The sequence below is a fragment of the Jaculus jaculus genome, chromosome 12 (assembly GCF_020740685.1).
Source record: "Jaculus jaculus isolate mJacJac1 chromosome 12, mJacJac1.mat.Y.cur, whole genome shotgun sequence".
NCBI lineage: Eukaryota > Metazoa > Chordata > Mammalia > Rodentia > Dipodidae > Jaculus > Jaculus jaculus.
Window position 1 is genome coordinate 52,444,149 of NC_059113.1, and position 12,516 is coordinate 52,456,664.

The 12,516-nt window shown below is 44.9% G+C and overlaps 1 protein-coding gene across 3 annotated transcripts in view; it reads left to right on the forward strand.

The window, feature by feature from the left end:
* Gsg1l (GSG1 like) overlaps positions 1-12,516 on the forward strand; it is a 233,133-nt gene that overhangs the window by 156,354 nt on the left and 64,263 nt on the right. For 2 of the 3 annotated variants that reach the window (XM_004668358.2, XM_045131933.1), the window contains one exon: positions 1,954-2,106. The exons of the other annotated variant lie outside the window; for it this stretch is intronic. In XM_004668358.2, the coding sequence (XP_004668415.1) occupies positions 1,954-2,106 (153 nt within the window). The remainder of the gene's footprint in view (positions 1-1,953; positions 2,107-12,516) is intronic. 3 annotated transcript variants of the gene reach the window in all.

The window sequence follows — 12,516 nt, forward strand, 5'->3', positions numbered from 1 at the left end:
CCGGCATTACCACAGCTGGGCTGTAGCAGAGGCTGCCACCCTGTCTCTCCTGACTCCCCTTTCCATGTGCACAGCTCAGTAGGTGACCACAGTGAGCACCATGGCATCCAGGCACTGAGCACAGCTTACTTATTCCAGTCTGCCTCCTCTCTGTTCACCAGATGTTACACTTTGTGCCAGCATTGGCTTATTTTTCCTGGTGGACTTGCTTCTATGTGTCCATTTAAAAGGAAGCTGTGGGTGAATGGGTCTGAAATCTGAGCATGCATCAATACCATCTGCAGGATGCAGCACAGGCCCCACCACCAGCATGCCTTTCTTCTTTTTTATTTGTTAGAAAGGTGGGGGATCACATTATGACACGTTCATACAACGTACATTACATACAATGCACTTTGATGTATGTTTACCCTTTTGCCCTCTTTTCTCTCTTTCTCTCCTCCCTTAGTACCTCCCAAATAGTCCCTCTCCTATTTTCATTGTTTATTTTTTTAATCTAGATTTTACATAGGAGAGAAAATGCATTATTGCTTATTTCCCTTGACAGGATAACTCTAATTCCACCCATTTTCCTGCAAATGACATCATTTCATTCTTCTTTATGACTGAACAATATGCCACTTTGCATATAGGCCACATTTTCTTTATCCATTTATCTGTTGATGAATGTCTAGACTTGTCTATATTTGGCTATTGTGACTAGAGCAGTGATGAACATGGATGTTAGGTGTCCCTGTGTTGTGCTGACTTGGATTTCTTTGAGTATACAGCGGGAGTGGCAGAGCTGGATCACGTGGCCAGTCTAGGTTTTGTTTTTTGGGGGGCTTCCATGCTGATTTCCATAGTGGCTGCAACAGTTTACATATCCTATTTCCTGATTCCACCATGTTGGGTGGGATCTGAAGGTACCTGGTAACTCCTGGAGCTGGAGCTGGTTGGGTTGGCACTGTGAACACTGGCTAGGACCCTGCTATGATGGCAGACCAGGAAAAGAAGGATCAAGGAGGATCCCTATGGGTGGAGGATCCCCCAAATGGTGCAAAAGAGTCACCTTGGTGGAGGAGCTCCCTAGAGAGGTAGGGTAGTACTGGGAGAACATGGTGCCCAGATAGACCTTGAGGGGCACCAAAACTCCACAGGAGCCATCCACGTGACAAGCACTCAGAGGAGCAGGGGACGGCAGTGTGGGCAGGAAAACAGCAGGTGCCCTAGCTGAACAGTAGTGCCAGCAACCCACTGTGGGCTATTAGAGGGGGCAAAAGAACTGTGGCATCTCAGAGAAGATAGTTTAAACCATCGAACCATTTGGGTATTCTTCAGGAATGGCTGGAACCAGGGGCACATGTGCTCAGAATGCTCAAAGTCTCCTCTAAGCTTCTTTTCTGACATTCCTCAGTGATCTACACTCACATTCCTAGAGAAGGGCTTCAGCAGGTTAGTTCCACATCAGTGATCAGATTGGTCTGCACCCAGGAGGGAAGGATCACACCCGACCATGGCAGCTCCTGGAGAACCACAGGCTGAAGTCATAGACACCACAGTGGAGGGTTCTGGGAAAAAGCGGGACAGTATACAGGGTGGGCGGAAGGGTAGGCAGTGAGTGCTGAGGGCAAGCGTGCTGCATGTGTGAGCTGGGATAATTCTAGTGTAGATAACACAGAACCCCATGTAAGTGGATTTAATAGGAACAAAATTTATCTCATATATAGTCTGAAGTAGAGTGGCCCTTGGACTGGTGACCAAGTGGCTGAGTAAGGACACTTTTCCCTGGCTCTTTCCCTAGGCACACCTTTAGTGCCAGCCTTACCCCATTCTGGGGCCCTCTTGGCTCTGCCACATAGGTAACTGTGAGCTGAAGTTGGTTGTGCAATGGGGAGTGGGGAGGAGGATGTGGACAGAGTGAGGGACCTGAGGGTACCGTTCACCCCATGTCTTTCTGCCTCTGCTTTCCAGGGGTGCTGTGGCTGTCGGTGGTCTCCGAGGTGCTCTACATCCTCCTGCTGGTGGTTGGCTTCAGCCTCATGTGTCTTGAACTCTTCCACTCCAGCAGCGTCATTGACGGGCTCAAGCTCAACGCCTTCGCGGCTGTCTTCACGGTGCTCTCAGGTGAGGACTGCGGGGGGCTTGGTGTGGGGCAGGCATGCACCTCCCAGTGCTCAGAGCCAGGAACACAGGGCGCTGGAGCCCCTACATCCCAGTGTGGCTCACGAAGACTTCGGGCCACCACTTCTCCTCTGACTCCCAGGTGTACATAGCCACCCAGTGTGCTTTGACACATGTTTCTTCGCATCATGTGAAGTCGCGACCTTGTAGTAAAATGAGCATGTGGGTCGAGTCTAACAGGCATGGGAGATGTGGCTCTGATGCATTGGGTTTTGAGGCATGAGGAAGAAAGTGACTGTACAGAGGAGGTTACAGAGATAGCTTTCATGGGATTACAAAAGAAGGGCCCTTCAGGTTGGGAATGCCACTCACTGGTAGAACACTTGTCTCACATACATGAAGATCTGGGCTCCATCCCCAGCACTGAAGACAATGAAAGAAGGAAGGAAGGAGGGAGGGCGAGGGGGAGGGGAAGGGGGTGTATTTGAGGTGAGGACATCTCACGTCTTCTGTTGGAACTTCTTCACCCTTGAACCCCACATGGAAGTAGAGCTAGAGAGTGAGAGTGGATGGGTGTAGACTGGAGAAGGGCCCATGATTTTGAGGGTTTTAGGAAGAGTGATACAGCCAATAACACCATGAGGAGACACAGAGACAGAACATGACAAGAGACCACTGGATATGTGGTGGCCAGCTACCCAGCATGGCGCTTTCAGACCCAGGTATAAGGGAGCGCACCAGAAGGGAATAAAGAAGTCCATAAGCTCCTCCTTCAGGAGCCCCAGCAGTCAGAGCCCTGGCTTGCTTTGGCCAGGCATCTATTCCCAAAGAGCCACATGTAAATTGAATTTCTATAAATCTAATAATCCCATTCTTCACGCGCTGAAAGTGCTGCCTACTGAATGAAACAGAATCGTGGAGCCTTTGATAGGGGACATAATCGTCCCCTAATTGAGGTATGTACAGAAGCCAGAGGGATTTCTCAGGGAACAGAGAGCTGAACTCAGCCAGTTATAGCAGCACATGCTGTACATCAAAACGTGTGGGATTCGTCTTTCATAGGACATGGGAAATTCAACTCAAAGGAGAAAAACCACAGAAATTCACCTAGCACAGGGTCTCTTTACCCCACCCTGTTCCCAGTTGCTGGAGACTGACAGCTTGTTGCTCTTCGCTTTGGTCTGTTAATATGTTACTCACTGGACATCAAGGATGATCTTCTGGGCTCCAGCCACTGCCCTGGGCCTAGGGGAGGAAAGGAAAAAGATAGTCCTTTCTGTGATGAAGTTTGCAATTCACAGAAAGATGTCAAATGACCCTACCATGGCAGTGCTCTTCCCTGCCCCATGGAGGTGAGTCCCTACCCCCACTCAGGGGGTAGGGATGCTGAGACAGGGAGTGAGGGAGCCATGTGTGAGAGACTTGGGAATTAGGCTGCATTTGCTTGGTGGACAATTTCGGGAGGATCTTACATGGGCAAAGAGCTCATGGAGAGGAGTGTTCTGGGAGTGGCTTGTGTTCAGCATGATGAGAGGCAGAGGTAGGGAGAAGAGAGGCATTAGGAGATGAAGCTGGCGATCTACCTACCTCTGCTTCCCGAGTGCTGGTATTAAAGGCAAAAATTGAGTTTGTAACTTCAGCCCCTAGCAAGCAGATTCCTGCTATCAGGGGACGTGTCACTGGGCGTGGATCTGATTCCAGCCCGAAGGTGTGGAGAGGGAGTGTGAGCTATGGAAAGTTAGTCTGCTGGAGTTGGTGTTCCTTATTGTGCTTGTTTCTCCCTGCTTGGATGTATGGAAGCAGCTTCTTCCACCACTGATGGAACTTCCCTGGATCTGTAAGCCTGAAATAAACCTGTTCCTCCCCTTAACTGTGTCTGGTTGGATGTTTGTTCCAGCAACGTGGCGCTGACTGCAATGGATGGAGAGGGCAGGAAAGAGCTGAGAGGAAGGAAGTGGTCAGGGGTTGCTGTGGAGTACAATGACCCTTCATGCTTGCTAAGGACTCCATCTCTCTTTGTGTGTGTGTGTGTGTGTGTGTAGGCATGCATGCATGCACGTGCACACATGCCATGGTGCATGCGTGGTGGTCAGAAGGCAACTTTGAGGTGTTGGTCCTCATCTTCCACCTCATTTGAGTCAGTCGAGTCACTCAGTGCTGCATTAGCCAGACTGTCTGGCCCTCGAGCATGAGTTGCCCGTGGATGCTCCTGTCTCCACCTGCCTGCTCTCAGCTCTCTGACATTAGGTGGGCACTCACACACTTGCTAGTCAAACATTTTATACACTGAGCCATCTCCATAGCCCCTACTGTCTTCCTTTTCTTTCCCTTTCACTGTCTGCAAGCCTCCGGCCCTCCTTGTCACTGAACTTCATTCCTCAGAGGAGCATACGTCAGAGGTTGCCCTTGGCAGCATCTCCCATTCTGCCACAGCTGTTTGCAGGAGAGCTGGGGAACTCTTCTGTCTTCCTCAGAAAGCCTCACTGCTAGAGTAAATAAGATTGTCTCCATAATTCCAGGAAGATAAACAAGTCAGGGCTCAGGGAAGTTAATTGACTTGTCCTAGGACCCATGACTGACCACTTGTGGAACTGGGATTAAGCTGCCTTCAAAGCCTGTGCTCTTTCCATGGGGCCACATTGTGGGTGTGACCAAGTAGAAGGTAAAGGCTTTTTTTTTTTTTTTAAGTCTACAAAACAGTAACTGAGAAGTAGTTGCCAGGTGACGTGATAAGACCCAACTAGCAGGCAGTGGAGAGAAAAGGTTTGTGTTCATGCCTAGAAGACGCATGGGAGAGGGGCCTTGCAGAGCAGGGATGAACCTCAAGACACTGAGAAAAGACCTTGGTGTCCTGCCTGCCGGACAGGGAGTCTCCTGCACTTGGATTTGGGTGGCCCCTTGAGAACAAGGTGTGAGTGGGTCTTGGAGAAAATGGAGTGAAATCTGCCCTGGAGGGAAGGGCTACTTTGCCACAGTACTGACTTCACATGGCCCCTGTCATCCACTGGACTGGCTGAGCCCCAGGCCAGTGCCTTCCTAGGTGGAGGAGAGAGCAGAGCTGGATAGCCCTTCCTCAAAGTGCTTATTAGGATTAAATGAAAATTAGCCTATTGATCATGGATCATGACAGCCCATACAATGACTGATAGAGGCCAGACTCACCTGTGACCTAGTTTGAATCAGGCCCCTCCAAGTCCTGCTGATGAGACTTGACCTTGAGTTCTATCCTTGTCTCACTTAGTCTAATTTTAGTAAGAATCTAGCTGGATCAGTTGAGTTAAAAAATCCCTTACCCTCAGCCAAGCATGGTGTCATATACCTGTGATCCTAGCACCCAGGAGACTGAGGCAGGAGGATTATGAGTTAGAGGCCATTTTGGGATACACAGTGAGAATCTGTTTCACAATAGGAAAAACAAAAAAAGAATTCAATTACATTATCACTATCCTGGGTAAAGAACAAAACTTAAAAGTTGAAGCAATCTAATAATACACTTTCACATCACTGTCAAGTCTAGAAATTGAAGGTCCAGGATGGTCTACGAAACCCCATGGTCATGGAGCCCTTTCATGAAGCCCTCCTTGCCATCTCTAGCTAAAACTTCTTAAATGATAGCACCACACACCTTGCCACACTTTACATCATTATTCCTCATTGTATGGTTGAGTGAGGGACTAATGTGTCCGCTCTATACACAGGAGAACTGCTTGTCCGCAGCCACAGCTAGTGAGCTGTTGAGCCGGCTGCCTGCCATACTGGGCTTCTGTGAGCAAGGCTTAGCACCTGTGACTTCAAGGTTTTCATCATTATCTTTATTCCTGAATGAACTGAGGGGCAGATGGTGGCCTCAGGGGCCAGCTGGTTTGGATCCTTAGTGAAGAGGGAAGGGTGCCAGGCTCAGGTGACAATCTGGTATTCTCACTGGTGGCAGTAGTAGTTGTACAGGCAGGCGATTCTGAGGGTTCATGTGACAGATATGGGCTATTAGCCCAGTGACTTCTCCAGCAGGCATGAACCCTGAAGCCATGTGTCTGTATCTATAAGGTGTTCTAAATTTTACTGCTATTTAAGTCAAAAGATGAAAATGAAAGTAATAATTAAATAAGCAGTTATAGAAGGAGCAATACCTTTTGTTGTACAGAAGGATAATTATGGTTGACATAATTTATTATGTATTTCAAAACAACTAGGAGCAGCCATGTATGGTGGTTCACACCTATAATCCCAGAATTTAGAAGGCTGAGACAGGAGGATCATATGGGATGCATATCAGGAATCTGTCTGAAAAGAAATAGGAAGAGTAGAAGAGGAAGGAGTAGAAGAAAGAGAAAGAGAAGAAGGAGGAGGAGAAGAAGAAAGAGTAGGAGAAGGAGAAAAAGAAGAAGAAAAAGTAGTAGTAGTGGTAGAGGAAGAAATGTGGGGAGGAATCCGAACGTTTCCAATACAAAGAAATGCTAAGTATCTGAGCTGATGGTGCGTTAGCTCCTTTTCTTGTTGGTGTGACAAAATACCTTACAAAATCAACTTATGAAAGTAAGGGTTTATTTTGGCTTACAGTCCATCATGGCAGGGAAGACATGGTGGCAAGAGTGTGAAACAGATGGTCATATTGTGTCCTCAACCAGGAAACAGCCCAGGAAACCAGCCCATGGGGTGGTTCTGCCCACATTCAGGGTGGGTCTTTTCTGTGAAGTTAGACTTTTCTGGAAACTTCATTATAGATACTCCTAGTGGTGTTTCATGGTGATTCTAAATCCAGTCAAGTTAACAATGAAGATTATCCATCACAACTCTACCCCATAATAACTTGACATCTAAACACATCACATCACTTTAAATCATACCATTCCATCCTGTCCCCTAATGTCCCATTCTCATCATAAAAATGAACTTTGTTATTCTCCAAAAGTTCCCATAGTCTTTAACAGTTGAAACACTGTTTGAATGTCCAAAGTCTCTTCTGAAACACAAGATAAAGTCTTAACTGAGAGCCTCTATACACACAAGTTATACACTTCCAGTACACAATAGCACTGAGTGAACATTCACATTTTAAAAGGGATGGGAACAGAGCAAGGAAAGATGAGACACACCAAAGCAAGACTGAAGCCCACAGGGCTGACACCAAGTCCTGTGGCTCTACGCCTGGCACGTGGGACTTGTGATAGAGTCCTCTAGGCTCCACAGGGCTTGAGCACCCTTACCACTCAAGCTCTGTCTCCGCAGTGCACACGGACAGACTCTTGGGCTAGCTCCAGTCTGTGTGTGCAGCTTTTCTCAACAGCATCCCATGGTCCTGACACTTCTAATATTCTGCGGTCTCCTTTTCAGGTTGGGCTCCGCCTTCCCTGTGTCATACAGTAGCCTCTTAGGACTTCCATGCAGGGACTATCAACCCTACCACACATTGCCTGGACCCAGTGGCTCTCTGAAACCATGGATCTAGACTCTATGATGCCTTAGTCTTGCACCTTTCATGCCTATAAAACCAGTACCATGTGGATGTTACTGCTCAGTTCTGCCAGCTGGAGGTCTAATCGGGCCCCCTTGGACCTCAGTTGCATTGGCCTGACCCTGGAAGAACACTTTTCTAGGTGATTATTTCTGAGCAAGGATGCCCTTCTGCTTCAGTGTCATTCTCGGGTTAGGTGCTCTCTTTTCAAATGAACTTACATTTTCACAAGATAGAACCCTGGATGGTTGGGGTCTTGCCCTCAGGACACCTTTACTATTGTCCCAGTGCAAAGCAAGCGGTTTCTTTGCAGTGATGCCAATCTCTTGACAGTTACAGCTGCTTCCTCAGCCTCTACCTTGTCACAACTTAAATTTATTCTTTTCCATGCCAAACTGCACATTTCTCATCTGTCTGCTCTGCTTGTTGCTTACTCTTACCATATATCTGGTTTAGAGAAGGAAGAAGCAAGCATTTTACCCGAATGCTATCCTGTACTGAAAATTCCTCTGCCAAACAGATTAGTCCATTACTTTTGAATCCAGCCTCACAAGACAGGGGCAGAATGCAGCCACAATTCTTTGCCAGAATATCATATAAATAGTCTCTAGTTCAGAACCTGATACAGTCCTCGTTCCCTTCTGAAACCTTGTGAGCTAGGATTTCTATCCCCATTCTGGTCTTTCAAACTTTCATGAGAATGACTCATGACGCTCAGATTAAGCCTTGCTAGGGCTTTTCTAGCCTAAAGTTGCAAACTCTTCCACATTTCTCTTCCAAACCGATCAAGGCCCAAGAACCACACAGTGAAGTTTATTGCAGTAACAGCCTCACTTCTTGGTGCCGATTTCTGTGTTACTTTTTCAGTACTCTGACAAAAGCAAGAGAGAAAGGTTTTATTTTGGCTTGCAGTTTGAAGGCACCAGTACAGCATGGCGAGGAATTCATGGGGGCAGCGGTGTGAGGCAGCTGGTCACATTGTGTCGACATTCAAAAGCAGAGAGAGGTGAATGCTGGTGTTCAGCTTGCTGTCTTCTTTTTATTCAGCCTAAGACACCATACCTTGGAATGATGCTACCCACATTCAGGGTGTGTCTTTCACCCTAATAGATTCACCAAGAGATATGTTTCTATGGTGATTCTAAATCCAGTTGAGCTAACAGTGAAGATAAACCATCATGGATGGAGATGTTGGTTATCCTCATCTGATCACTTCACATTGTATCCATGTGATGAAATGTCACCATATCCCTCAGATATCTACAATTACTATGTGTCAATTAAATGTAAAAATACTACTAGGATGCGCCTTATCCCCAGCATCATGAAAAATTAATTAATTAAAGTTTAAAAATAGATAGACAGATATATGTAAAAATAAGGAAGCTATGGGAATGCATCCAGTTTGGGTAACATTAAACAATTAAAAATCAAAGATCTGGGCTGGTAGCCAGCACCTATAATCCTAGTACTTGGAGGCAGGCAAATGAAAAGTCCCAGGCTAACATGGGCTACACAGTGTAACTACATCTCAAGACCGATTAAAAGTATAAAATATTTTGAATCTCTTTTTGATGAAGGAACAGGCTTTTAAAGGACAAAGTGTCCAGGGCCCTTGAGAACCATATCATGATATAAAGCTGGCCTAGGTTTCCTAGTCTCTCAGGACTGTGCAAAGCTAATTCCAGACCTGCAGTAGCCTCTTCCCCCATTTTCTGGTTTCAGCCCAAAGATGCCAGAAAAAATGGGAGTCCATGAGCCACCTTGGTCCCCAAGGTCCCCAGAGTGTTAGACTATGGAAGAACTATAAGAACAGGCTGGGAAGGCTTCTGCTTTACCCCAGCTCCTCAGAAAAATCCAGCCAATCTGTGTAAGAAGACAAGAAATTCATTTGGAAAATTACTGTACACTGTACAGTCTGGCTCACTGTGGCCTTTGTTAGAATCTCATGGACATGAGGCTACAACTAACTGTCCATTTCTCAGTAGCCACGTGATGTCAACAAGAGTTTATTCTGCCATGTAATGTAAATTAACAAAGATAAAAATATTCTTTGCAATCTGGAGATTGGGCTGTATTTTAATAGTGAGACGTGGTTCTAAGAGCACATGCCTGCAACACCTTGGGGCAGGACAGGGGAGGGGTGCAGATACCCATTGTATTATATGCAGCCAAGGAACCTGGAACACTGGGGCTAGAGGATTGTACTGCACTGCATTGCAGATACCCCAGCCTGAGGAACTAGGTTGTGAGATGCAGAGTTACTTCCCTGGGCTCATCACAGGTCCCAGGAGCCAGGAAGCCTGCGGGCGCCACTCTGACTCTGATGCCTCTTCACAGCCATCTGCCCTGATCTGGTCTAGGGAGCTTCCTAGCCATGTGACCCAGGAAGGCTAGGGTCACAGTCTATGTTCAGTCACTGCCCTCTCCAGGCACCCAGCCTCACATCCTACAGCTCGCTTCATTATTGGAGCACTCATCATTTGAGGGACATCTAGGCTGGTTCCATTTTCCAGCTATTATAAATTGAGCAGCAATAAACATGGTTGAGCATGTACTTCTAAGGAAATGAGATGAGTCCTTAGGATATATGCCTAGGAGTGCTATAGCTGGGTCATATGGTAGATCAATCTTTAGCTGTTTTAGGAACCTCCACACTGATTTCCACAATGGCTGGACCAGATTGCATTCCCACCAGCAATGTAGAAGGGTTCCTCTTTTCCACATCCCCACCAGCATTTATGATCATTTGTTTTCATGATGGTTGCCAATCTGACAGGAGTGAGATGGAATCTCAATGTAGTGTTAATCTGCATTTCCCTGATGACTAGTGACATAGAACATCTTTTTAGATGCTTATATGCCATTCGTATTTCTTCCTTTGAGAATGCTCTATTTAGCTCCATAGCCCATTTTTTGATTGGCATGTTTGATCACTTATTATTTAACTTTTTGAATTCATTGTATATCCTAGATATTAATCCTCTACCAGATATATAGCTGGCGAAGATATTTTTCCCATTCTGTAGGTTGCCTCTTTGCTTTTTTCACTGTGTCCTTTGCAGTGCAAAATCTTTGTAATTTCATGAGGTCCCAGTGATTAATCTGTGGTTTTATTGCCTGAGCAATTGGGGTTATATTCAGAAAGTCTTTGCCAAGACCAATATGTTGAAGGGTTTCCCCTCCTTTTTCCTCTAGCAGTTTCAGAGTTTCAGGTCTGATGTTAAGGTCTTTAATCCAGTTGGACTTAATTTTTGTGCATGGAGAGAGAGAAGAATCTATCTTCATCCTTCTACAGATATATATCCAGTTTTCCCAACACCATTTGCTGAAGAGGCTGTCTTTTCTCCAATGAATATTTTTTGGCACTTTTATCGAATATCAGGTGGCTATAGCTACCTGGACTTACATCTGGATCCTCTATTCTGTTCCACTGATCTACATGTATGTTTTTGTGCCAGTACCATGCTGTTTTTGTTACTATGGCTCTGTAGTACAGGTTAAAATCAGGTATGGTGATACCACCAGCCTTACTTTTGTTGCTCAGTATTATTTTAGATATTCTAGGTTTTTTGTCATTCCAAATGAATTTTTGGATTGTTTTTTCTATTTCCATGAAGAATGCCTTTGGAATTTTGATAGGGATTGCATTAAATGTGTAGATTGTTTTAGGTAAGATTGCCATTTTCACAATATTGATTCTTCCAATCCAGGAACAAGGGATGTTTCTCCACTTTCTAGTGACTTCTGCAATTTCTCGCCTGAGTGTGTTAAAGTTCTCATTGTAGAGATTGTTTACTTCCTTGGTTAGGTTTATTCCAAGGTACTTTATTATTATTTTTTTTGATGCAATTGTGAATGGGAGTGACTCTCTGATTTCATCCTCTGTGTGTTTATTGTTAGCATATATGAAGGCTACTGATTTCTGTGTATTTATTTTGTATCCTGCTACATGGCTGTAGGTTTTGATCAGCTCTAACAGTTTGCTAGTGGAGTCTTTAGGGTCCTTTATGTATAGAATCATGTCATCTGCAAATATTGATAACTTGATTTCTTCCTTTCCAATTTGTATCCCTTTTATGTGTGTCTCTTGCCTTATTGCTATGGCTAAGACTTCCAAAACTATGTTAAATAAAAGTGGACACCCTTGTCTTGTTCCTGATTTTAGTGGAAAAGCTTCCAGTTCTTCTCCATTTAGTAATATGTTGGCTGTAGGCTTGTCATAAATAGCTTTTATTATATTGAGATATGTTCCTTCTGTTCCCAGTCTCTGCAGGACTTTTATCATAAAGGGCTGTTGGATTTTGTCAAGTGCTTTCTCTGTGTCTAGTGAGATGATCATGTGGTTTTTGTCCTTCAACCCATTTATATAATGTATTACATTTATAGATTTGCATATATTGAACCATCCCTGCATCTCTGGGATAAAGCCTACTTGGACAGAGTGAATGATCTTTTTGATATATTCTTGTATTCTGTTTGCCAATATTTTGTTGAGAATTTTTGCATCTAAGTTCATGTGGGAGATTGGTCTGTAATTTTCTTTTTTTGTTCTATCTTTGCCTGGTTTTGGTATCAGGGTGATGCTGGCTTCAGAGAAGGAGTTTGGTAGAATTCCTTCTTTTTCTATTTCCTGGAAAAGCATAAGAAGGTTTGGTAAAATTCAGCAGTGAATCCATCTGGGCCTGGGCTTTTTTCAGTTGGGAGATTATTGATAACTGTTCGGATCTCCATGCTTGTTATAGGTCTATTTAAGTGATTAATCTCATCTTGATTTAATTTAGGTAGGTCATATAAATCAAGGAAATCATCCATTTCTTTCAGATTTTCATACTTTGTAAAGTATATGCTTTTATAGTAAGTCCCTATGATTTTTTGAATTTCTCTGGAATCTGTTGTGATGTTACCTTTCTCATCTCTGATTTTATTAATTTGTGTCTCTTCTCTCTTTCTTCTGGTCA